This window comes from Charadrius vociferus, unplaced genomic scaffold (assembly GCF_000708025.1).
Source record: "Charadrius vociferus isolate BGI_N301 unplaced genomic scaffold, ASM70802v2 scaffold380, whole genome shotgun sequence".
Taxonomy (NCBI): Eukaryota; Metazoa; Chordata; class Aves; order Charadriiformes; family Charadriidae; genus Charadrius; species Charadrius vociferus.
The window spans coordinates 98,228-123,887 of record NW_009646428.1 but is presented as its reverse complement, the minus strand read 5'-3'; the positions used below and the strand labels follow the sequence as shown (position 1 = coordinate 123,887).

The 25,660-nt window shown below is 40.7% G+C and overlaps 1 protein-coding gene across 1 annotated transcript in view; it reads right to left on the bottom strand.

Moving 5' to 3' along the window:
- The window catches only part of TLE4 (transducin-like enhancer of split 4), a gene marked incomplete at its 5' end in the record, with an annotated part of 96,894 nt that extends 72,029 nt beyond the window's left edge, over positions 1 to 24,865 (bottom strand). The window contains 2 exons of the mRNA XM_009881410.1: positions 23,344 to 23,388; positions 24,802 to 24,865. Of these exons, the coding sequence (XP_009879712.1) occupies positions 23,344 to 23,388; positions 24,802 to 24,865 (109 nt within the window). The remainder of the gene's footprint in view (positions 1 to 23,343; positions 23,389 to 24,801) is intronic.
- Between the last annotated feature and the right edge of the window lie 795 nt (positions 24,866 to 25,660).

The following is a 25,660-nucleotide window of genomic DNA, read 5'->3' as shown; positions in this document are numbered from 1 at the left end:
CCAGAATAGATGAGGGAGAGGCAGGCAGGAAAGGCTCGGGCTGGAATCATCTTTTTACTTATCTAATGCAACATGTATTTTTGCATCCTTTGGGAGACACCTACAAAAGACGCTATTTTAAAAGTTTCAAGCTCTTTTCATAGCCACTTGCGTGGCATCTCTTCTAAAACGACAAAGATGAAATATTTATTAACTACAATGTTAATAACTTTTTTCGTTTTGTTATTCCTATAAAGCATACAAAATAATACAAGTGCTGTGCCAGAATCTGATCCAAGTAAAGGAATGAAGATCCATACCAGTTAACAGTCCCCTCAGCATTATTACAGGGAGAACAGCAACAGCCTAAGTTGCCAATTCAGCCAACAAAGTCTTTTTGACCAAACCCAGTGGTGAAAAGCTACTTAATTGCCTAAATATGCCTAAAAGCCTGACCTGAGTTCCTAAGTGCCCATAAAGCGTTCTCAAACACGTTCAGAAGACACGGCTGCGGGCAAGGCCACATCTCAGGTCCCACGAGGTAACCCAGCCCCCAGAGGATGCTCAGCAAAGCCGGTCCTTGGGGTGCAGCCACAGCCCTGCAGGTACCAGCTGTACGCAGAGGGGAGCATCTGATGGACCATTAGACTCCTAAATCCCTTTGAGGATGGCAATGTAGAGGTTTAATTCAATTTACCCTTGCCACACACAGCTGAAGTAGGACACAAGCACCCAGTAAAATGTGGGAATGTGTTTAAGTGCCTTGATAAGTATTTCAGCATATGTCCGAGCACAGATGGGGACTAAAAGAGAAGCAAGAGTCATATAAACTACAGATATTAAAATAGTCAGAAACGTTCTAATACATAGGGAGTTCAGAATCAATTTGTTGCTTAAAAAAATCTCCATTTGCATTCTTGTTTGGCGGAGGGAAAAAAGAGAATTGGGATTTTATTTATAGTATATAAACTTCAGGAAAATATTTCCACTATATTTCACAAAGTTCCATAGTTATTACAATTATAAAAAATTGCTGGTAAAGAATTACCACTGGAGGCTGTAGGTCTGTCAGTGGAATGGAAACAAAACTACTATATACGTATTGTTGAAATAAAACAGAATAATAAAACACTATTGGGAAACCCATTTCAGCAGCCAGTAGGAAAAAGAATATATGCAATTACACTTTCAGAAAAATAATCTGAAACAACTGTTATTTCAGGTTTAATTTGTTCTACACAATGCAGCCTTTGCCAAAAAGATCAATCTAGTTTATTAAGTGCTTACCAAGAACACATGCACACACCCATAATATCTAAACAAGCATTTCACAAATTAGTGAGAACAAAAAACAGTATTACACTGTATGAGACATATCACGATTCTGAATAAAGCAAGCAAAAAAGCTAATCTTAGTATTTCACAGAAAATTAACTCTTCTTTCATAAAGAAGAATGTGTCTTGTTTTAATCACAGACTGTTGTCTGGAAGTGCTTACCCCAGTTCTACAGAACTGGAGGAAATACTGCAAGCCCTGAATATAAAATTTCTCTTCAGCCCTAAAGGAATGGTGTTTGGAAACCGAGCCACAGACTCTAGTCTTCTAGCCTAAGAGAGTATAAGGGGAAAAGTCCTCTGGTGAGAAGGATACTAAACAGAAAACTTCCTCTTTACTAAGCCAATGTGTCAAGTGTAGATTTAATCTGAGCAATGCATATTTGAATTGAACTCAAATGAGACCACCACACTCTGCCGAATAATCACAGGTACATTCTCCACCTCATTTTCCTATCAGGCTTCTTTACAAACATCCCAGCTAAGCTCATGAAGTACCGTAAACTTGATACTCACCCTTTATAAGTTAATTTAGGTGCTTATTTTGCACAAAATACTGCAGACAGCAACATACACAATAAATCAGAGTGGCAGAATTTTCAAAATCAATTTTCTAATGTACATCCCAATCCATGGGCTGCTGAAGTGAACTGATAAGACATGGCTTTTATTTAATGTCTCAAGAACCACACGGAGCTCAACTGAGCAAGAAAAGACACATATTGAATCATTCATGATTAAGACAATAAAAAGCAAGTCAAGTAAGGTGACATATAAACATGCTTCAAGCCTGTCACTTGAGGAAGTCGATGTTTTTTCTTAATATCAACTTCTACCAGCAAGTAGGGGAATAGAAATGCACAGCCTGGAGATCCCCAAAGTCCTTCAATTGTTCGGGCTGCCACCAGGTACCAAGCTGCATCCTGCCCTGCCCTGCCACACTGCAGAGCATCCAGAAAGAAGGCTGCAAGGGGAACTTGAAATGGCACGGACTGGCTTCAATTTCCCTTTCTCGAAGGCAGCAGGTAACACTTGCTGAAAAAGCAGACAGGAAAGAGTAAGAAGGGGACACTGCCATGGGAGGTGCTGTTTCCATCAGTAGAACTTTGAAGCCCTCTATGAGGTACTACTATCCTTTCACCTACCAGCAATCCTTGGCATTTCACAGCAATACTTGTTTTGTGAAGTATGGCCTCATCCATAGGGACGAGAAGTTTCCACCACTTTCCACCACTTTACACCAACGGAAGGAACCTGACTTCATAGTGTTTAAAACAAACAAACAAAAAAAAACCACAAACAAAAAACTTTTTTCTAAGCTTATAAACCTGTGGCATCACACTAAGGCAGCTTCAGCTCTGAGTTCAGTCTTTTGCATCTGTCTCCTTGCTGCAATTAAGTCAGAATTTCCCATTTTGATCTTTCCCCTAACAGCTGAAACACAGCAGCACAGGCGCAGTCACTTACTACTCGATTCCTCCCCTCACACATCCCTCCAAAAAGTCTTGAGTACACCTCTTCTGCAGCTGCTGGAGACAGCACAAGCTGGTCTGAGCTGGTCCTTATAACTACATGCATACAGTGGTTTTAGTATGCAGTTTTAATTTAATTTAACTGGATACAGAAAGTCGCCTACTTATTTACATCACATGTTCATACTCTGTATCTCAGGTGTAGCAGGAAAAGTAGTCAGAAAGAAATACTACAGATCAGTGTTGCAGTATGTACATCGTGAAAAACTTAAAAAAAAAAAAAGAAAAGTGAGAGATAGTCAAAACCTGTTCTCGGTAGGATTATGTTTAACTTGAGGTGTCCTTAACTGCCCTGAAAAAATGTTAAGGAGGCAGCATTTCAGGAAACAGCTGAAAACCTCTAGCAGGTGAATCTAAAAGAAACCATGCTCTTAAAACTTACATATATGGTGCTTAGAAAAGCAGGTTCCAACACTCTTTTTAAGTGTTGCCACATAAACATTAAAATTATTTTCCCTCTGTGAAACAGAGCTGCCTGTGTCCACTTCTGATCCCCAGCAGCACTCACCTTTTATTTGCAAATACACACAACGGAAGACTCAGAAGTAGCTACAGGCACCCATTATCCTACATCCACTCTGTATTATGGCCACTGTGCTTACTCTGGAGCAGTATACTCCAAATGTTAATCACCAAGAAGCTGATATGCTGTCACAGTTGAGAATTGTGAAGCTTGTGCTAGACTTCCAGTTACATCTATAAGGTTGTACTGTTCAGTCTTGAAGCTTGCAGAAAACACTGAAACCAACAGTAACACACAATAGTCTGACAAAAAAAGAAGGAAGAAAATTCCGTTTCTCCAGCAAGTGTTGTGTTGTTCCAGGTTTTAATGAACTACGTAAAGCTGATCAATAACCTTATAAAAGCAGCAATGAGAAGTCCCCCATAAAAACATGAAAAGCAACATGACTGCTGAACTCAATTTATTTTCTTCCAGATTCATCTGGAGGCCATGAATGGGCCCTTCTGCCTCAGGGAAAAGATAACTTTCTGGTTTCCTTTGCTTGCCCACCTCAGCCCTGCAGGTCATGAAGGGTGGACCCCATAGCCAGTCTGATTCATTGATGATCACGCCTGATTATGTTTGCTTCCAGAAGAGATACATACTAGGAATCCGCACACTGATCTATTCAGTGGATTTGTTAGGTCTAGTTACAAGAATTCTTACAGTGTTTGAAAACTTTGTCATGTTTCCCCTTCAATCCCTCATCGCTTCTTCCTACCCAGCAATTTCACACCACGTGGTGAATAGCTATCAATTAACTTCACAAATCCAGGAAAAAAAAAAAAAAAGAAAAAAAAAAGCGTATTTATTTCAATGAGAAGTAGTCTACACAAAGGAAAGAACATTTTAACTCCTTTTCCATTGCGACTTCCTGTTGTACTATGAAAATGAGCAATACTCAGATGCAATTTCCATAGATTAAGGTAACAGATTTTTGTATTTGACATAATAGATAAAAATCCTGCCCCTTTTAAACCAGTACACAAAAGCATGGTTTTAACAACACCCCGAAAGAGATGAAAGAATAGTGCAGTGCATTTTATAGCAATGCTATAATCAAGCTTCAATTTTGGATCCTTGCAATAGCACAAATTCAAGTAAGGCATCTTACTATCTCAACTTCTAAACCAAGTGGAAGGATGATACCTGCTAATTCTTTCTGAAGATAAATGTTTCATACTCCTTGGTGGTATTTTATCAGGTCCCAGTGTTTGGAATAAACTGTTCATCTTAGAACCAGATTACATTTAAAACACTTTTCTCCCTCTCCCACCTAGATAACTCTGTTTCAGTTTTGTTTTTTTTAATCAACACTCAACAAGTGAAAGTTACGTAAAATACTAAGGGTGTGTAAGTAGGGCACATTTTCTTTTACTCTGAATTTCAATGCAAGTTTCAACTTCAGGTGCTGACTCATGATTTCCTCATGCTTTGAGATGGCAATGGCACATTTCTACTGAAGCACCAGCCGTGAACTGCAGCACCCTATGGACGGGCAAGCTAGGATGAACTGTCACCAGCCTTGTCACTCGGGGCTTACGCCCTACCGCATACAATGACACAGTCAGTCAGGATCCCACTTCCTTCTCTCTGGAGCAGGTTGCCCTGAGAGTAAGAGGGACAGTACCGAGGAGCTGGCAACGTAAGCGCATTCATCCAACGAGGAGAGACTGGGAGTTCCAGAATTTCACACATCTCTGCCGCCACTCAGATGATACTGATTCATATTCATATTTTTTTAAGTAAAACACTTGCCGCGACAACTGGCTCAACGGGAAGGGATTCTTGATGCAGCAGAATGCTGCTTTCCTGAGAGCAACAACAAAACAACAGTCTGTAGCTCCGACTCCTATTGAGGAGAAAATATTGATATGAATTGTTATGGCTCGTAATTTCGATCATTGTGGATCATAACTGCCTCTGCTGAAAATAACTCTATTCAGACTTCACCATTTCTGCAACTGGGTTTTCTTGCTATTTTTCCCCTAAGTGAAGGAGGACAAGGAAAGAACAGGTAATTTTATCCTTCAACATATGAATATCTAACAAGTGGTAGTTTCACTAGCGAAGTGCATCTAAAATAATCAGGCAGTTTACAATTCTCTTTTTAACCTTCCTAAGAAGACACATTTGCAAAGCAAATGCTAAGGCATTTTTAAGACATGCATGCTTAGTATGTTCAGGAAATTCACTTGTCCAAGACAGCTGGATACACTAAGTAGATCTTGATGTTCAATTCATTTGAATGGCAATCCCCCAGCAAAACTCCTGCCAGGACAGACTCTGAGTCAAGCAACACTAAATGGCATTTATCTTTAAATTACATCAGCATTTCTGAAGTTTTCAAATATTCTTCATCCAAGAGGGATTTCAGCTTAAAATAACTTTTTAAAGAAACACAAAGTTTAAGAAAATGCCATAAAAAGCAGAACAGGAGGCATGGAGCAAAGGAGAACTCTCTGATTGGGAAATGTAGATTTCATGAAACCTTTTCCAGTGCTGTAACTCCCTGTGAGATCACACTTTGTGTGTGGAGAGCTACTATGAACTGCATTAATTTCAGACAAATGCTCAAGATGCACCATATGTTAAGTGCGCTCTTCATCATACTGCACCTACAGACTTTAATAAAAACATCTAGAACATGGAAAGTAGGTCAAATGTAAGCACATGAAAAGGGTAAATAATCAACTGTATAAACAGATTAACCATGCAATACTAATATCAACACATTTCTTCTTAAACGTGTTCTTCCCAGAAAAGGCATCAGTCAAGCAGGATTCCTTCATTAAGTCAGTCAAATTTCGCACCCATGACCCCCCTGTAAAGATGTCTGGGCCAAAAATATGGAATATGCACCCACCAATTATGCTGTACCTGCTCCTGAGATAGAGAGAAGGCGTTTTGCCATAGCTTCACATGCATTTTAAATTGGCGTAACAACAGGTACTGAAGAGGCTCTCCCCTAATCCAGCTCTTCCTGCCCACCCCACCCTTGTGCTGCTAGCATTTTTGTGGGTATGTGGTGAACCAAGCAATGAACCTACCCAAGTTAAAACGCAGCTCCCCAAGAAAAAAATTTATTTTTTTTTTTTTTTTAAATGACAAACCTCATCCTAGACCCAGTTTACCACGGCGTTAACTCAAATGCAGGATCACCCTTTTCATTACCATTGCCATCTTCTGCCTGTCTGAGGAACGGAGAAAACTTCAGCCTCAGACAGACAAAATCGCTAAGCTGAGACTTTTAGTGATCACTCCTTTGAGTGAGAAAACAAGAGCACGGTTAAGAGAGCAAACCACAGAGCAGCACTCCTGGCAAGCTGCTCATCTCGTTACAGATACCGATACTTCTCTGGGCATGGGAAGGCGCTCCGTTTCACTTCCTCCACTACCCTGCAACCAAGACGCATTGCTATCAACCACATCCTAAACTTTTCACCTCTCGGGTTAACATCACGGTCTGGTTTAGCTGCAAGTTTCGGCTCATCTTTAGAGCCACCTGTTAGATCATCTGGTAAACCAAATCACCAATACCCAGTTGCACAATGAATTCAAAACAATAAATAAAAACTGGTGTACATTAATGGTAGACATACTAGCTCGGTAGCGGTCAGATGAAGAAATTAAATGCTGTGGTCAAAACCATGAAAAAAAAGAAACACACTCATAAAACAATGTATGTTTTTCGGTTATAGCAGACAGCATGACAGACAGCAAAACCACATTTCCGTGCCTGTTTTTGTTGTTTTTTTTTAATGGGTCTCTGGCTTTTTGCCGTGGAGTAATTCTATGGTTTACCGAAATGCAGTCTCTGGGCTTGTTAATTTCATATTTAGTTTGCTAGGTCTGTAATCTTGCCACCCTGTTAATCAAAAAGGTTTCAGGCAAGCATTTATATGAAAAATACTCATTCGAATCTTAACATTTTTACCCACAAACATAAACAGAGGTTGTATCTATTTTGGTTTATGAGAATCTGTTTTGCACAAACTATTATAATTATTCCTTTTTGTAACAGCAGCTTCCCATGACAATTAGAGACTTAGTTGTGCTATTCTGTTTGCATTAGAAATTTGCCAGAATACAAGAAAGGAAACCTTAAAGTCGTTGAACTACCTACTGTCTGTTTGCAAACCTGTTTGTGTATAATCACTATCTGTTTTCCACAAAGACAACAGAAAAGGCCGGGGGGACGAGGAAGGGAAATAGGTTGGATGACTAGTGGATAGCTCAGACTGTGTTTCCTTTGTGTGAGCTTCAGTGAAGATAAAAGAATTAAGTTGGAAAATATTAACCTTTAATATAAGTGGAAGAAAGTTTCAAATGACTGATGTCTTTATTGAAATAAGTCAGTTTTCACTACTGTAACTTATCATGTTGTGTAGGTGAAAGCAAAGGAAAGAGAAGTGAGAAAAATGTTGTTTTTTAACAGTAGACAACAAGGGATACAGTGACTCTACCATCACAAGTGTAACTTCAACTCATGAACACAAAACTGAAGTTGCCTTAAACTAGCTGCAGAAGTGCCCAAGAAGCTGGAGAAATACCCATCACAGTAAAACCTTGCTGACTCCTCAGTTAGCAGGACCTGAGTGAGTCTGTTCAACAGTGGTTAAAGCACACCTGTGAGTACTTCACTCAGACTCTTGAACACCATCCACATGCACCAGAAAGCACTTTACCTTAACTCTGGACCTATAAACAAAGTTTTAAAAATAGATGCCATTTTCTGCCAGTGCAGCCCAAAGCAATACAAAACTACTCTCAATATCCACCGCAGAACCTGTGTAGAGCTCATTTAGTATGGTTGTAAATTAGGCTTTCTCCAGCTCTACTGACTAAGCTAGACTGTACGCTGAGAGATATTATAGTCTTGCTAAATTCACAGCTGTTCTGCCTCCAAAGTTGGCACCCTTCTGAGGAAGGGTAACCAAGAAAGGTAGTGGCAAAGTGATGCTCAGATATAGAAAATGACCTACTTTACCATCTAAATCCCACTGCTTCACCAAAGTGGAAAAGCACAGCAATGTCTCAGTGGAGAGCACCAGGCATCAAACCTTCCTCCTATATTATGCTGAAAACAGCTGCCAGACTAGTATTTCTTTCCCAAACTCCAACTTGCATCTATGCTCAAAACTACATTTACAGCTTCTCACACGTGTGGGGTACTCGCATGCTGAGGAGTGAAGACTAAACCAAAGCTGTGATCCCCCCTGGTAACTACTAAGCTGGCTTGCCCAATCTTTTGACAACTCACATTGTCATTATCTTCCTTCAACCTCTGCAACAAATACATCAAGAAAGAGCCATGTACAGATTCATTGTCTAATGGGCACGTAGAAATTCAAATGAGGTTAAGAGACTGGGAAACTAGCTACTTGAGACCTACACCAAGAGCCTACCTCAGACTAATTCAGCATAGAACCCGGAGGTGCAGAAACGTTTAACCAACTCTTTATTTTCCCTAACTTTACAACACAATTGCTTGTACTAGAGAATCAAGAAGCCACTGTGCTGCAACTGCTGCACGTATAGCAACAAGCCCCATCTCTGGCATTTGCCAAAGTTTGGGCATGCAGGAAGAAGGTAAGGACACGTGACCACAAGGTAAGAAAGTTTGTTTTGGTTTTCCCCCTGAAATCCCACGCAGGTAAAAAAATAGTACTATCCCATCTTCCAGATGGAGAACAGAGGCTGAGAAGATAAATTACCACGGGCAAACTTCCTTAATACAAATTAAGACGTTGACTGCATTACCTCCGAAAGGTACATCACTGGAGCACGCTAATTGCAGCTGGGATGGAAAAGACAGCAGAATTCACGTGGGAGGCAAAACAAAGACAAAACTGTCTTGGGAAAGAGCACCCTGCCCCAAGCATCTGACAATCTAGAGAGAGAAACATATCCACTTCTAAGTGACTCCCATGTAATAATATCTCGCCTCCTGTTTCTTAACATATTGCTCTCCAAAATCTCCTTTGTGATAAGGGTTATGTACAGGACATAGTATTACTTCCACTTCCCAGCCAGAGAACTGAAGCAGTGAAAGCCAGAGGTGGAGTCTTCAGAAGGTACGTAATGGGATTTTTAAAAATGCCTAAGCAGACTAGACATGTAATTCAGGCAAAAAGTCAGCAACAGACAGATGCTCAAGAATATTTTCAAGAATTCTTAAGCATCAACCTACCTACCTTCTTGGGGGCACCTACCCATACCTATAAATACATAAATGTACCTTTGCATCTTAAAAAAAAAGGTGTATCAAATATAAAGGCTGGAGCACCACATGAATTCAGGCATTAAAATCCCAAACTACAGTCTTCACTCTATTGCCTCCCCCCCAGGAATAAGGTAGTGCTGAAGTCACCAGAAGTGCACAGGAGTCTCCATCTCCAGCACTGAAGCTCCCCATTAACCCTGCCGAGTCCTGTTTCCAGACATGTTCAGAAAAGTCTTTGGCTCGACAAGATGAAGCTCTTTGGCATCCAGCTAACATCTAAGCATGGCAACCACCCTCCCCCTGCAACTCTCCCAACTCAATGCTTCTCCACCCATGTTCCCCACAGAGCTGAGAACCACTGCCAGATTTATTCCCACATAAAATACAGCAGCGGCACATAAAAAAAAAAAGGGGGGACATACAGAGCTGTGAGGTATTTTCAGTTCAAGAGCCAAAAAAAAAAAAAAGGGGGGGGGGGGGAGGAACAGATAGATTCCTATGTAACAGCTTAGTGGTTAAAGAGTTTAATCACAGCATTATATACATGACTTTAATTCTTTCTTTACTTCTTCTCACCTCCTAGGAGAACACCCTGTCTAATAGGCTTCTGGGAACTCTGGGAAGGAAATACTCCCAATTCTTCCACTGGAGAAGGGAAGTCCCTTTTCCAGTTCCTGCTCAGAATCATCATACATGAAAAAACACTGTGGGCTAAAACATGTAAATGGGTTTGGGGCAGGGACTGGAACGCAGCACAACTCCTTCCAGCTGGCTAGAGTCTTTCCAGGGCAACAGCACAGCATGCATCTCTCCTCTTTCAGCTCTACTGAACCATTACGGATCTCATGCAAACCAGACAGCTTTCTGCTGGGTATCCCAGTCACTCTCCTGGGAGAGAAGAAACGCGGGTCTCACTAGTAGACAGAAAAGTAGCTGAACTAAGGTGAACCAAGAGTGTTGCCTTCTCCAGCTTTTTTGTTCTTTTGTTTAAGAAAAATCTGCACTAGGCTTACACTTAAAAATAAAGTTTAGAGGTGCGGCTCTTCAAAAAGTGATTCTGAGACTAACAAGCCAAGGCAACGTGTCCTAGCAGCGCCGACTTTGGTGTTACAGCCTTCAAGCAGTGAGAGATTTAAGACACACCCCGTGACCTCATCATTTCCCTACGAGCCACCCTCCATACGTGCCAGATTTCTTTGGCTCCGTTCTGAATCACTGAATTTGCCCCACACACCACAAGCATCACTCTGCCCTCGTTTAGCTGGCCCTGCAGCCCGGTGATGCAAAAGCGCTTGCAGCGTCGCTCCTGTCTCACTGCAGACAGCGGTCAAAGTGGCTTGACCAAGGTCTCCCAGGAAGCCCTTCACAGCCTTGTCCAGAAACTTGCACCTGGATGCTCCCCCCGACAAGCCCCAGACCATGGCGGCCGCATGCTTTGCTTTGCGTTAATACAGAGAGGTATTTCCTGCGCCTACAGATTTTCAGGCTCTCCAGGTTCTGTTGCAGGCTTAAACAAATCTCATGACCCTTAATACAGTGCATACTTACAGCGGCATTTTTCTTTGAAAATGTGTAAACTACGATTATCCCAGGATTCTTCTCACCCACACAAAAAGACTTGTTAAAAATCAATGCTTTAGAAGAAATACACACCCGAGTCCCAGGCAGAAAACATAGCTAAGTAAATAGCAACTAAACAAAGGACAAAACACCATCATTTCGTACATTCACAAGGCCCATATGTCCATTTGTCTGAAGGCATATTTGAAAAAAAGTGTTGCATGTGCAAAAAGCTGGATGTTTGTAACTCCAAAGGAAAATCCTATGTCTTTCTACAGAGGTAGGTTTTGAAAGTGTATAATAGCAAGGCTGCTAATGTTAGTTTGAAAAACACCTTGTATGCATGTTTGAAAACTCATCTTCAAGCGCAAACCTACAACCTCTGAAAAAAAAAAACCCAACACCCCACACATATGCTCATGGGGGCTCTCTCCTTGTACAATCTTGTGGTGCTGCTGCTCTTTAAGTCTCTATCTACATGATCAAAACTAAGAACAAGAACAATTTTCATCCTCAGTCAAATGTGGTTTTAGAAAAAAATGTCAGAAAGAAACCATTCCCCAGAAACTTCCAGGATGCCACAGGCACAGAACTGTGAGACTTTTTCTTATGCTGCCAACAACTGAAACAGCATGCATGTTTTGGTGCCACCAGTCTGTAGAGATAAACCAGGGAACACTGTGAGGGGGAAAAGAACTAAGTGTCTTGTAGACATGCATGGAAAATGTCTTTCTCCTCATGTTATCCACATTAAAGACATATTACTAGCTTTGTTTTCCTTAGCAGCCATCTCTAGAAACACATGGAAGCAGAGAGATGCAAAGGAAGCACAAGGTCACTCTTGAATGGACTAAACCAAGTGCTTAAACACAATTTACTTTTCAAGAGTAACACCTCCATATTTACATATGGACAAATACATAACAAGTAACTCTGACATAAAAAGTCCTTTGATGTTTGGAGAAGTCGGTGTCTTCCACCAATAACATCTTAGAGCAACCAATAAGCAAGAAACTCTCATCAGTGCTTGGATCTTGTTGTTGTTTAGGACCAGACTGAGAAAGAAAACATACAGTTTGTCCCCAGAAATTAAGAATTACTGAGAAACTGTAAATAAGCAACGTGCTCAGGCTGCAACAGCTTTCTGCAATTAGGACAGAAAGCGTACTGGTTAAATTGAGTATAAGAATACACAATCTATGCTTTGTTAACACACTGACACAAACATACGGGGTGCATTTTATGCACAAAGTCTTTCCAATCTTCTTGTGTTATTCAAACACTATGGACTGATATCTTAAGAAGAGGCACCTACTTTGTATCTAGTCACATGCTTTGTGAAATTACAGAAAGCAGACAGTAGTGGTGTTGTGGCTGACTCTCTTTAATACATCAGCACAGTGCCATCTTTCAAAGGGGGCACTGTGAAAGTGGATGGTTGTCATACAGAGTGAATGGTACTGCAGGGAAATAGGAGACGTGAGAAGAAAAACAATTAACAAACTTCCTCCAATCGTTCCTTGTTCTCTGCCTCCTCCCTCAAACCAAAAAACCAGCATAAGCATTTTGACGAGTTTTGGCCTTATTCTCTTTGCTTTCCTTCTCCAAATGTTATCACAAGACCAGACCCCTGTATTTCCAACTTTTATCTCCAAATACAATTAACAGAGTAGCAGGCAGGAGGACAACTTATGTATCTTCAGTGATACCTTCTGGTAACCTCTGGGGCATAAGAACAAAGGAAATTCCATAGTAGTTCGGGCACTGCTGGACCTCATTACACAGCAGACACAGATTTGGAAGGAGTCCTCTTCCCACCACAGCAAATACGCATTCATTCAATATTCTGTGATTCACTAGAGCCTCTCATCCAATAATGGACATTAACAAATTAAATCTTAGATCACTCCCCATCATGTAAATATCATCACCATTTCCAAGAGGGAGGCAGAGGCACAGAAATGTTCAGAAACTTCCACAAAGTGCTGCAGAGCCCCAGCTCGCTGTCAGAAAAACCACAACCGATAATTCATCACATGCTTTAAATCAAAAATGGCCTCTTCCCCAGATGCGAGGCAGTCCTGCCCCTGCTGGGTAGGCATCTGCAGGTATCCAGAGCAAGAAACAGAACAGATCTCGATGCTGACTTTTCTCTGCAGACTCCCAGTGCTTCACAAAGGATGAGTTGCTGAACTCACACCCCTTCATCCTGCAGCCACCATAAAAACCCAGTGGAGCCCCACATCCCTCTCAAAGCCAAAACGACCACATAGCTTAGCTGAACGGATGGATTCGCATGATGACATGGAGTCCATGCTGCCACTGACTGCTTGGCTGTCAAGCAGCTATATGGTGGCTTGTCCACCTCAAACCCAATGCAGGATCTCCCAAGGCAGGCAGGCAGGCAGCTGGTCAGAGACACCACCAGAGCTACTGACAGAAAGCCAGCCCTGCACAGCCCTCGGTGAAGCGGCTTTCATGAAAACACGTGGGCAAACATTGCCACGTCCAAGCGTGCCCCCTTCTGCGAGCCTCAGTTGGACTGCATCACCGTTCTTTTGTCTCCCTTGCACTTATTAATAGGAAAGCAACACTGTCTTCTCAAAACGAAGCCCGTAAGTTTTTCAGCGATGAGGCATGGCTCTTGTTCATCCCTGTGAAAGGCTAGAAATGGCAAGAAGTGGTTGTCCAAGATAAAAACCTTTCCACAATGATTGCCCCACTTTCCTCATGGTTTCAAAAGGTAAAATTTGAATCAAATGCTAAATAAGAGTAATTGGTTGACGACCAAACAGAAGTTACTGAGACAGATAAGTTAACTGGATATCCAAATATTTTAACCTGGAAGCCTTCAGTTAGCTATCTGTGTTACAAAGAACGAGCAAAAATGAGTTCCACCTCTCCTGCCAAGAAGCGAAGAGACATGAGAAAGAAAATGAGTGATCAGAATGCCGCCTTCTCCCTCAACTCCCAGCTAAAAACACACTCCAATTTGCCTTATGATTAATTTTAAATAATGCTGTCACATTAACTTGGTAAATGACAGCTTCAGCCACTGAGCAACTGTTAAGAAGAATATCCTGCAACCCAGACTTCCCAAACACTGAGGTTCATGCACCATTACACAAGCCTCCCCCCAGCCACTGCAAAGGGGGACCAGAGGATCATACCTCCGTGACAGCTCATTGGGCTTCAGGTTACCTGCTTTTCCCTCATCCCCTGCCGAGCCTGTCTTTGTAACCCCATGGACACCCCATAACGGATTTTGAGGAAGCTCTCTGCCTTGAGGATACATCAGACGCAGGCTAGACCTTTTTGCTGCTGTTCCCAGCTTTAAAATTGTCAGCGTTAAATTTCAAGAGCATTTGCTGTCACTGCCTACAAGTACCACAATGTTTTATTAAGTCTTTGCAGAGAGCATGTGTTGGCCCTGCTGTGTTTTCATTTGTTGATTTTGGGTTCAAAGTCAGAAAAGACAGGGAGGAAGGGGCCCCTTGGCTTTCCAAAACACTCTTCTGCCATAGTAAATCTGCATCACTGGCTACACCTGTAATTGAAACCCAGGTGATGTCTTAGCAGCAGCCTCACCGTGCCCTCCACGCAGTGCTACTCCATCACCAGCAACTCAGTCCTAGGGCAACCACTTCTCTCTAGGGTAAGCCAGGGTGAGGTCAGAGGAGGTGTTCCACATTCGCAAATTCTCCAAACAACCGAGACACTGGGAGAAGCCGCGGACATAAGCAGACAGAGTAAATACAGGAAAAGTTTATTGAATTTAAGATGGAGGAAAAAGCCACATTTTAAAAAATGAAATGCTCTCAGTGATTGTGCACAACACGCGCACAGTACACAACACACGCCAAACAAAATCTAGTGGCAGGACCTATTGTTATGCAGATTCTATATAGCACGAAGGGGACAGATTTTGACTTCTGCTCAACTGTGAGATGCTCTGCTGAGGTGTTTACGCAAACACAAGAAAAAAAGAAAAGCACACATTCTCACTGCCAATGTTCCAAAACCCAAATGTAACAGTGAAAGGTTTTTCTCCTTTGAAGAAGTTGAATCTCATCCAGCAAATGTCAGAAACCTCTGGCAGTATGAGATCCTGCAGACAAACGATTTAAGTAGACCAAAAGAGAGAGGCCAGGTTAGAAGACCTCCACTCAAAACTATGTCCTGTGTTCCTTCTCCGTCTAACACAGGAAGGGAAATTGCCACCAGCATATCTGTGCCATTTTACAATACATAATCCGCAAAAACTTCACAAGCAATTCCAGAAAGAACACGTATGTATTTTTAATTTGGTATTCTTTTTTTCTTAGGAGAGTACACCTCACACGTTTTCCAAGAATAGGAAATTATGACAAAAGTTGTCAGCTGTATCTCATACCCAGCTCCCTTGACTTTATCATGAATCTTGGGACGTTTTACTCCTTACTTGCAAAAAACGATTATGGAAGAATACTGGAGGAAAAACTAAGAAGCATGAGCCAAGCGCAGTTTGACAGCTTAAAATTAGAAGGGAAATAAAAAGAACGCCAAATTTATTATATTTATCTCATGATTAATTTTAAGCCAATCTCATGATTTTCTGGGGACTGGCATGATTTAACATTTGGAGTTGGCAATACAGCATACCATACAAATACATAACCATAAAGATACCAATTCAAGTTTACTGCAGGGACTATAATTTTGACTTGCCTGATATTTGCACATTTAAACGTCTCAACCATAACACCAGAGTGTTCAATACCAGAGCTTTAAGGACCTGAATCATCCATAAGATGATTTCTTATGTCTAAATCCTATCCACACAGGCAAGAAAGCACTATTTAAAGTTCTGGTTACTATTTGTGATGTATTTCAGCTATATTTAAAAGATATCATTTAAAAAAAAGAAAAAGTTATGAACACCTGCTTTTGACATTGAGCCAAAACGCTTCCTGCTACACTGAACTACAGAGTATGTGCCACCGCTATGATAAACAATATCAAGGGAAAAAATTTACGGAAGAAGTACATGAAGGTAACAGTGGACCTGTAAAAATATTATCTTGAACCAAGACAAAACCTGTAAAAATATACAAATAAACAAACAGGTATTCTTAAAACCACTTCATATTTTTGTATTTTAAAATAAAGATTAATTTTTAATTCAAACATTCAATTTATTTCATAGAATAGCATTTCTTGAGTAGAGATAGGTTCAGCTTCAAGTATATTGTCATCTGTTAGTTAATGCAAGTATCAGTTTATACATCCTGTGTTTCACATTATCATCTTTGTTCTGCTCCCGCTGTGCCTTCTTTTCTGAATAGGTTTTCTGAAAGTCAGTGGCAACAGATGTGCTCAATCCACAGACAGCAAAAGAAATGACTTCTGTAACAATTATAATCTCACTGTTCACAAACTGGCCTATGTCTGCGATAAACTCGGTTCTCTATCACGTCTTCTCATTTAAAAATAATAAAAAAAAAAAAAGAACAAATTGATAACTCTGAATTCTAAACATTTGACAGCCTTGGTGTTAAGAGTCACAAAATCTGTTGCCTGGCTTTAATGCACCGAGTCCATGGTACACACTGTGATTGACCTGAGTGAGCTCCCCCTTCACATTTTGTAACATAAACCAAAATCAGAATCCCTGCCTCGAGGAGTTTACAATAGCAATTATTTCACATGCCTGAATCCTTATGTTTAAAGTTATTTCGGTTGCCGAGCCAAGCAGCCGAACATTTTCAAGCCAGATTTACAATCGCCTCTGCAGCCTTAATTCCACTTCCCTAATGTTTTGTGCCCTGAAACGAAGTCCTGTAGGAAAACTGGCAATGAGATCCGCAAGAGTATAACTAAAAACTGCGCCATGATGCACACACACAACGGGGCAGGCGCAAGCTTACACAAACGCTGTAAAGCTTGGGCATCCCAATACCTCACTTGGAAACCTACCCGCTAATTAATGTCTTTTCCTGCGCCGAATGACCTCGGCACTTCTTCCTTGCCCCACAAAGCAAGGCGAATCTTGCCGCACAAAATGCTGCGAAAGTTATGATGTACAAAACGGTGACACAGCTTCCCTCTCCCGGAGGGTAGGAAGTCCTGACCGTTCCGCAGGAGCCTTATGCCGGAGTCGTATTTCCAGCCACCACACTGGCTGGCTGGCCCAAAGACCCAGCCGGAGTTTCTTGCATTAAATATATATTTTTTTATTTTTTGCAGGAATTTTTTTTTTATAGGGGAAGGTGTTAGGCAACCCTAAGCACAGGGTCACCGCTTGCCCGCTTGCCCACTCTGTAATTACAAGCGGGCCCATAAACTAACACAGTCAGTGAGGCAGCATCGCAGCAATTAGCATCTTTCAAAGGCAGAAAAACACTTTTATGTTTAAGCACTGTGGAGCACAGCCTTTTGCCAGTAAAAACAGAGCGTATGTCTCAATTTAAAAGTTTGCTCAGCATGTTTTGTGCCACTTCCTGTGTCTTAAGCATCTGTCTGAACTGCCAAAACAAGTGGGGGGAAAACAGCGCTTTCCTTTGCTTACGAGCGGCACAACCAGGGTGAAATGGAAGTTCTTGTCCTCGTACATGTTATTCTGCAGTTGCGGAGGAAAAGGTTATTTCAACAGTAACTAGTGGAGAAGTAGCAACAGCAAACTTCCCAGTAATTAACAGGACCTCTCCACAGAAAGGCTGTCTCTAACATCTGTATCTTGAGTAAAAGAAAGCACAGAATCTCGTCTCAGAACTTAGCAGGTATTACCAAGTAAAAGGTTTCTGGTTTAACTGCAGAGTAATACATTTTCTAACTTTTCAGAAGCTTCTAAGCTTTTCTGCTGGCTTCAGAGGCTAAATAACCTAAAACTGGGACAAACAAGCCTCAGTTGTCAAACTGATTTGACAACCTATTTTTTTACATTTTGCGACTTTGATGGAAAAGCCACTTGTTTTTCTCTTCCTCCTTAATAGACCTGTGTGAGCTGCAGTCTTCAAAATTTCACTTCTAATCTCTCTCATTTTGAAGTTTTCCAGTTCAGTTCTGACTACTCACTGCCTGTATCTCTATTAAATCTTTCCTACTGTTTATAATGGAAAACAAATTCAGCCCGTATAATTTTAGCTGGCTCTCCAGCTATTCTTCAAACGGAAGACAATATACACTCAACTACTGACTGTGTTAAAAACAAAAAAATGTGCACACATGCATGCATGCACACTCACGCCAAGCCCAGGCCATTGCCAAAAAAAAAGAAGAAAAAAAAAAAAGTATTTTTCCATTACACAGCTAGTGCACATACAAACCAGTTCGCTATGATATACGTGTTTTACAGCCATGAAGATGAAAAATGGTCAAAACTCTGCCCTAAATTAAACAAATTGATTCCCATCTTTACCCCTTTACCAAAATAATTTACTAAGGCTTAAAAAGCAAGCAGACCCACGGCTGGGATGTCGTACAGCCCATATATTAACTCAGTCGGCAATAAATCTCCCCTTACTCTCCATACTACTTTCTTAAATAGCTCACTATAAAGCCCCAACCTAATTAAAAACAGCTTTCTCGGCAACAGTGGCCTTGATTTCACTTATTTACACATTAACTGCAGCCTCCGTTTGGCCAATCCAGTCTATTCCCTGTACCACGCAGGGCCTTTTATCTGCCCTGGACAGCATTTTCTCCAGCAGATGAAGTAGATGCCGATTGATTTGCTGTCGAGCATGGTAAATTAATAGCAACAAATTGCTGAGGGCCCCATCTCGCTGCTCCACCATGCTTCGGCAGTTTTGCTTTATTTGCTCCATGATGGGCAGCAGTCAGGCCTCTTCAAGTCAATTTCTTCTTAACAACCTGCAATACTTTTCAATGGCGAAAATAGAGCCGTTCCTTGTAAGTCAGAAATCAATATCCTATTGCCCTTAGAAAATGCTAAACAAGCAGTATTGGCAATCCACTTGGTACTAGAGGGTATCAGATATAATGCAAATCCATACTGCTTCCCTCCTCGTAGTTATTACAGTTTGCTAAAAGGTTCCTAATGCCATTTATCATCATTTACCATCGACTACTGCAGCTATGATTATGATATCCTATCAGCTAGCAGAGGCCTTTCATTTCTATCCAATTAATATTTTAGCAGCACTCAAATGGTTGTTGCCCAAGTCTTGTAATAAAATTTACATGGATTGGACTGATTTTTTTTTTTTTAACTGTGATCTTAAAAAGTCATTTCATTTATTTTTTAATACCCAGCTCCTTAAAAGATCTGAATTCTCTTTCAAAAATGCTGAAATGCAACATTCTAGCATGCAAGTTAGTTCAAGGCTGGAGGTCTAACCAAAAAAGAGAGACTCAGAATTTACATATTGCCACCTCCAAAAAACATAATCAAAGTAAAAAGTGAATGCTGTATCCTATTTATGCTTTCCATCAGTCTCATTCACAAATATCTGTTGTCTGTAGCCAAATACAGACACTTATTTTAAATGACAATTACAATTCTGAATTAAAACGTTCAGCAAGCATGTTTGATTACAGCAATTTAAATGAACTGTTTACCATAACCTTAAAACAGCCTCATTTCAGAAATTAAACCAAATGACCACCACCACCACCAAATACCAACAGTGTATTAGAAACACAGAGCAGTACGTCAACTCTTCATTCATAAACTATCCGCTGAGCCTCTTAAATATTAAAAAAGCAACTTAGTAAGAAACATGCATCTTCAGACCACACTCAAACATGCACATTTATGCTAGTATTGAAATTTAAAACTGTAGGGAAGTATCTGTTCATACTGTGACCCCAAACCCCTCAACTCAATGCCTTCCTTTTTTTTTTTTTCTTTTTTTTTTTTTTTTAACATGTCTATTTTGAAGCTCTATTGATCCTAAAACAGAGTATCAAAAATTAGCTTACTATTTTGGGCTGTAACACCACATGTCACAACATACCCCACACTTGTCTTAAAAAAAACAACAAATGACTAATTCTACCAGTCTAATGCTATTTACTCAGTTACCAAAATTTAAATTAATTATGTTCTCAAACATAATTGTTAAAAATTGGCAACATTATGCAGGCTTAATTAAGATTAAATCCAATTTACTAAATGTACTTTAATTGGTACTAATTACATTAGCTTTCCTTTCAGAATGACAAATTCCCCATAGGTTTCACTTTAATAGTCTTCTATCAAAATCAACACAGGATGACTGATGATGAGCATCACACGGGGGGTGGGAAAAGAGATGCTCTTCCCCCCTCCTTCCCCCCCCCCAGACACACAGGCACACTCACTACCGCTGCTCTCTGCGCATTTATCCTTTTATCAATTTGCTAAGTCACAGAGTCATGACTCCATCACAGCCATCATTTTCTGTTCCAGTGAAAAATTTCTCTAAAAATAAATACTCTGTGGCTGGGAGCAGCCAAGAAGAACAGAAGCTTTAACAGAAAAATACACAAAGGTTTCAAATATCAGGGCCACCAATTACTAGGGTACTTCCAAGGACTCCAGGGAGTCCTGCTCTTGAACCCTTTGAGACGCAAATCTAATAAGTGAATAAGCCTAACCTGATCTTGAGAACTAGGCCCAATTACGCCGAAGGGCAACTTCACTGCATTATTGCCTGCTTTCCATTACAAGGGCATCCATCGAGTACATCTGGAAAAGAACCTGAGAGGAACCAAGGCTGTCTGCCCAGAAAAACAAATAAAGACAGATATGCCTCTGTGCTAAAGTGAAAAAAAGAAAGAAAATATAATAAGTAGGTGGTTTGCAGGGCTGTCTGTATTTCATAATGTGATAAACTGCCCTCAGGATTTTTGATATGATTGAATTTAGAAAGCTGGGGGGGGGAGTTGAAGGGAAAAAAAAAAAAAAAAGGTGAATCACTCAATTTCAGCCGAGTAAAATTCAAGGATGAGAGAGGAAGAGAAAAGAATTTAAGGTGGAAGACTAAAAAAGCTTGACGCGCATCAAATGAAGCAATCAACGCTCTATCTATGTAATGGATCAAAATGGACCCTAACGCTGTGATCATAAAGCAAGATGGGAAATATTTTGCAGTTGCTGAAGCAAGAGGAGAAAGGAAGGAAAAAACAAAAGACCAAAGCGCTGTGGCAATAGAAGGCAAGACATGACAGAGATTAAATTGATATCAGATTTAAGAATGATAGCGAACAAGTTTCTTAGCCGCAGATAATTTGAATCAACATCTGACAAAATATTTAAATGTTTTGCATGAGAGTACAATCCTAAACTACTAATTTGAACAGACTGAACAGTAATGGAAAAAGGTGTTTAATTAAAATGCAGTCCTTTGAAATCCCCACACTTAGTTGTAACTATTCAATTTCTGCAGAATATCACTGACGACTCCATCGCCATAACTGTATACAATTTCTGAAGTAAAGCATTTAGAAATTAAAAGTTAAAAGGGCTTTCGCTGTGGGTTTTTCCCCCCCTGGTTAAAACAATTTAATTACACATTACACTTGCAAGCTGATTTTGTCCCACAGAATTTTGTGCACTCAGTGTAAGCCTACATACAACTAATTGCTGTAAAAACAGGGTACGTAGAAATATAAACAAGTTTGACTGCTATGCCTGCTTTCAAACGCCTGTAAGAATTTGCTACGTAGGTGGCCTGTAAGGACTCTGGTCTTTGTGAATTGTTTCTGTATCTACTGCTTTACTGTTTGGTTGGGGGTTTTTTGATTTTTTTTCCTCTTTTTTTTTTCTTTTTTTTTTTTTTTTTAAGTGGGACCTAACACAATCTGGCTATTCATTTGAGAACAGACACAACACCTCTGAGAGTCCATGACCAGCCTTTCCACCAGCACCCGCAACCTGAATCAGGTCCCGACAGTCACCAGGTATGTACGTACAATCTGATCAGCTGCAATCACAGCCCCTTCCTCTCAACCATTTGTTAAACGCACTTGTTGACTCTTCACGGCTAGGTATCTGTGAGGAGGACATCTGAATTCGACAGGTCTACATATATGTCTGTAAATGAACATGGATGTACAAGGTCCCATAAGTCTGAAGCTATGGATGCAAAATGCTTCGAGGTGGGAAGTGCCACCGTCTACATGTTTGTATGCCATCTAGCGCAAATGGCCCTAATCAGTACTGTGGCATTGGGATGCTAATGGAATACAAAAATATAATAAATAACATGAAAAAACATTTGACTTGTATGTCTGCTCTCAACAAGATAAAGAAATCCTATTTCCACAACCCAGACAAGTTCCAAATCCCTAACTTTGAACAGAAATGCGTACAAACCAATTTTCTGATGGTCTTTCTTCTCCCATCCAACCATTTCTTTATTTCTGCAGTTTACACTCCCCAGCAACGCTGGCGAATTGCTCAACCGTTTGCTAAAATGAGTTGTCAGTATTAAACTCCACCATATAAAAAGTTCCCTCACTGGAAAAGAGGTCAGATGTTTAATTCATTCTCCTCTAGAGAAGGTTAAAAACACACATTACTGAATAAGAAACTCTGATTTACACTACCATGCTCCATCTGACTAATCTCCTGCTAATCTTGGCCTAAGTGCTAGACTTCAAGGCACAAAACCAAGCATGCTAGCGTCCTCACAGAAAGCTCATTTACTCTTTCGTGTTTGAGATGCTAAGACACTGGTTTTGGACAAAGGTCCAAGTAAGCAGCCGGAGGGAAACAGGAACATGGCTGTGCATCAATTGCTTTTATAGCTCCAGCTCAAATCAGCCCAGGTTAACCGAAGAGAACAGCCTTCTCCGCATGCAAATACAAATCCCTTGACACCTAATACGCATTCATGATGTCGCTATCATCCCAAAAAAGTAAACCTCGAAGGTTTAAGGACGGAGCGACCTGAAGGTACAACCCACATACCCATCCCTACTCACACACACCCCCTCCCCATGCGGTGCAGGACACCTTTGGCATGTGCGGAGATCGCACGTGGACAGTCAACCGAATAATGCACAACTGGTAGCCAAGATCGTGACCTACGCAGAGCCCGTACGCCGTTACGCGAGACGGAAGTTTCAGGGCCAGCTTAAGTACCAAAAAAAAAAAAAAAAAAAAAATGCGCAACGCACCCAAGCATGCAATTAAAGCAAGTCACACAGAACACACACCTGGTTTAAGACTGAGGGGAGAAATTACACAGAGCGTTCTTACATGAAACAAAGTATCGACCTACCTGTTTATGCATCTCTATATTCAGACCATAGGACATCTCGTAATACTAGGAAAGAAGAAAATTATTCTATTAGACCTTGTAATCACGAAAACCATTCCAAAATTCACTTTGACTCAGGCATCATTGTACAAAGACATACAGACCTAAAAACATTTACTGGCCTTGAAGAGCTCAGAGAAATTCGAAACAGCATTTCACAGCAACCTTATTTTTTTTTTTTATTATTTTTTGCTTTATCTACCTTGCTTCATGTCAAATTTACAAAGAACGGCCATAAAAGAAGCCAAAAAAAAACCAAACAGACAACATAAAAAATCATGAAAAGTAATCACAACCAGAGTTAAAGATTAGAAACAGAAAAAAAGCCACACAGAAAATGCTCAAGATTTTATTCCCTAGCACACATAAAAGATGCCAAAAAAAACACCCAAAGCGCTTGAAGCCAGACACACATATAAATCAGCAATGTCTAACAGACCGGTTATTCAATATTTTAAATTAAAAACACAAAGAAAAGCTACAATTAAATTGCTGGGATGCAAAAAATGAAAGAGCAGGGAAATTCAGAGCCAAAGCAGACACACCAATCTAAGTACATCCTGTCGTGCCTGAGTATTGCAGCGAACTCAGCTTAGTGTGTAATGTTAGCACCAAAACAATCTCCAAGACTTAGGCATATCAAGCATGAAAAAGACAACTGCGAGCCTTAACATTTGCTTGTGCTCTTGGTTAAGAATTTTTCAAGGTTATTTACTCTTTTTTGTAAATACAAGAGTCTCATTTGTCATGTACCTATGGAAAAGGGCTAATACTTCATACATGTGTAAGAGAGCAGATAGCAGGAGCTCCTCTGGAGTTATCATGATCCATCACGCAATTATGTATTTAGAGATGTCTTCCTGCATGCACGTTATTCAACCACGCAGACCACAACCACTGAGGAAATCCCTTTCACATCTGAGATCCCTGCCATTCTGAAATTAGCGAAACAATGAACCCACTGCCCAGGTGCAACACTTCTTCTAGGAAGCGGGCTTCGGGTTTATATGTTTACATGTACAATTTTGGCTTACTCTCATTGCAGAAAAAAAAATATTATCCAGAAGCGTTTTACAGAGATGTGCTCGTTGGGAGAAGTCAGCAAAAGCGAAAACATCATCCCCGGGTACACTACGAAAGTTGTACATGGCTTTAAAGGGCTGACAAGTAATCTGCTAGCACTGGAAGAAATATACCCAATTGCTTTAAATGTTAAAAAGCAGGTTTTGTGTGGAAACTAACTGCTGCAAACAAGTTATAAACCCCTGAAACTAAGGATTTATAATGGAAGCACTGATGCAACCTAAACAACAGCAGCTCTACTATAATCTTCCCATTCGCCTCCAGCAATCCAAATGTATTTCGGTCTCAGTATACCAAGCTAATAGACATTTTGAATTTGTTATGCAGCTTGCTTACCATGACATAATGTCGCTGCATCTCTGTCTTCTCACTGGCCAGTTTTTCACATTCTAGCTTTAAACTGTTCAAGACATAAAAAGGAAAATGCATGGGTACTTCATAACACAAAACTGACATTCTTCTGAGCACAGGTTACTCCCTTTTTCAAGCATTCCTCCGACACACAAACAGAAATGTGCGTTCCAGCTCTTGCTTGGGAGTTCAGGGTAGGGTTTGTACTTTTCCTCTTTCAAGAGATACTGTGCAACATCCTCATCTCCTAAGAAAACTGCACACAGCACACAGGAGAGTATTTTTCTCCAACAAAAAAAAAAAAAAACAACACTGGTTCACAGAAGAAGCACGCAGGGGTTCACACCTATAACAAGCTTGAGAAGCCGCTTACAAATCCATAATTTGGATTTTGGAATTTTTATTTGAATGAGTTTTAGAAACACCTCTTGCTTGCACTCAACCCACAGAGGAATCAAACGTGTATCACCACTTCAAGGAGCAAAAAGTTGCTGGATTATTTTTATTTTTTTTTCCTGTTACTGATGTCAGAACTGCAAGGAAAACACTGCAGGTAATTTAAGGAATACCGTGGTAAACATGAACACCTCCGCTGGTTTTTCTGTTTGTTTTCAGAAGCCCGCTAAGCAATCCTGCCAGAAGTCACTTGTCACTTTGAGGACACAGCGCTCTTCCACCTAAGGATAATGAAATAGCTCGCCGCCTCACTTCCAGGTTATCAGCACTTGACATGTCAATGAAAGGCGCGAGGGGGCCGAGCCAAGACAAGATGCGCGTCCTGAGCGGCATTTTGAAGAAAAGCAGAGGACGAGCCCACTCAGCCACATATTTCTCCATCAGCACC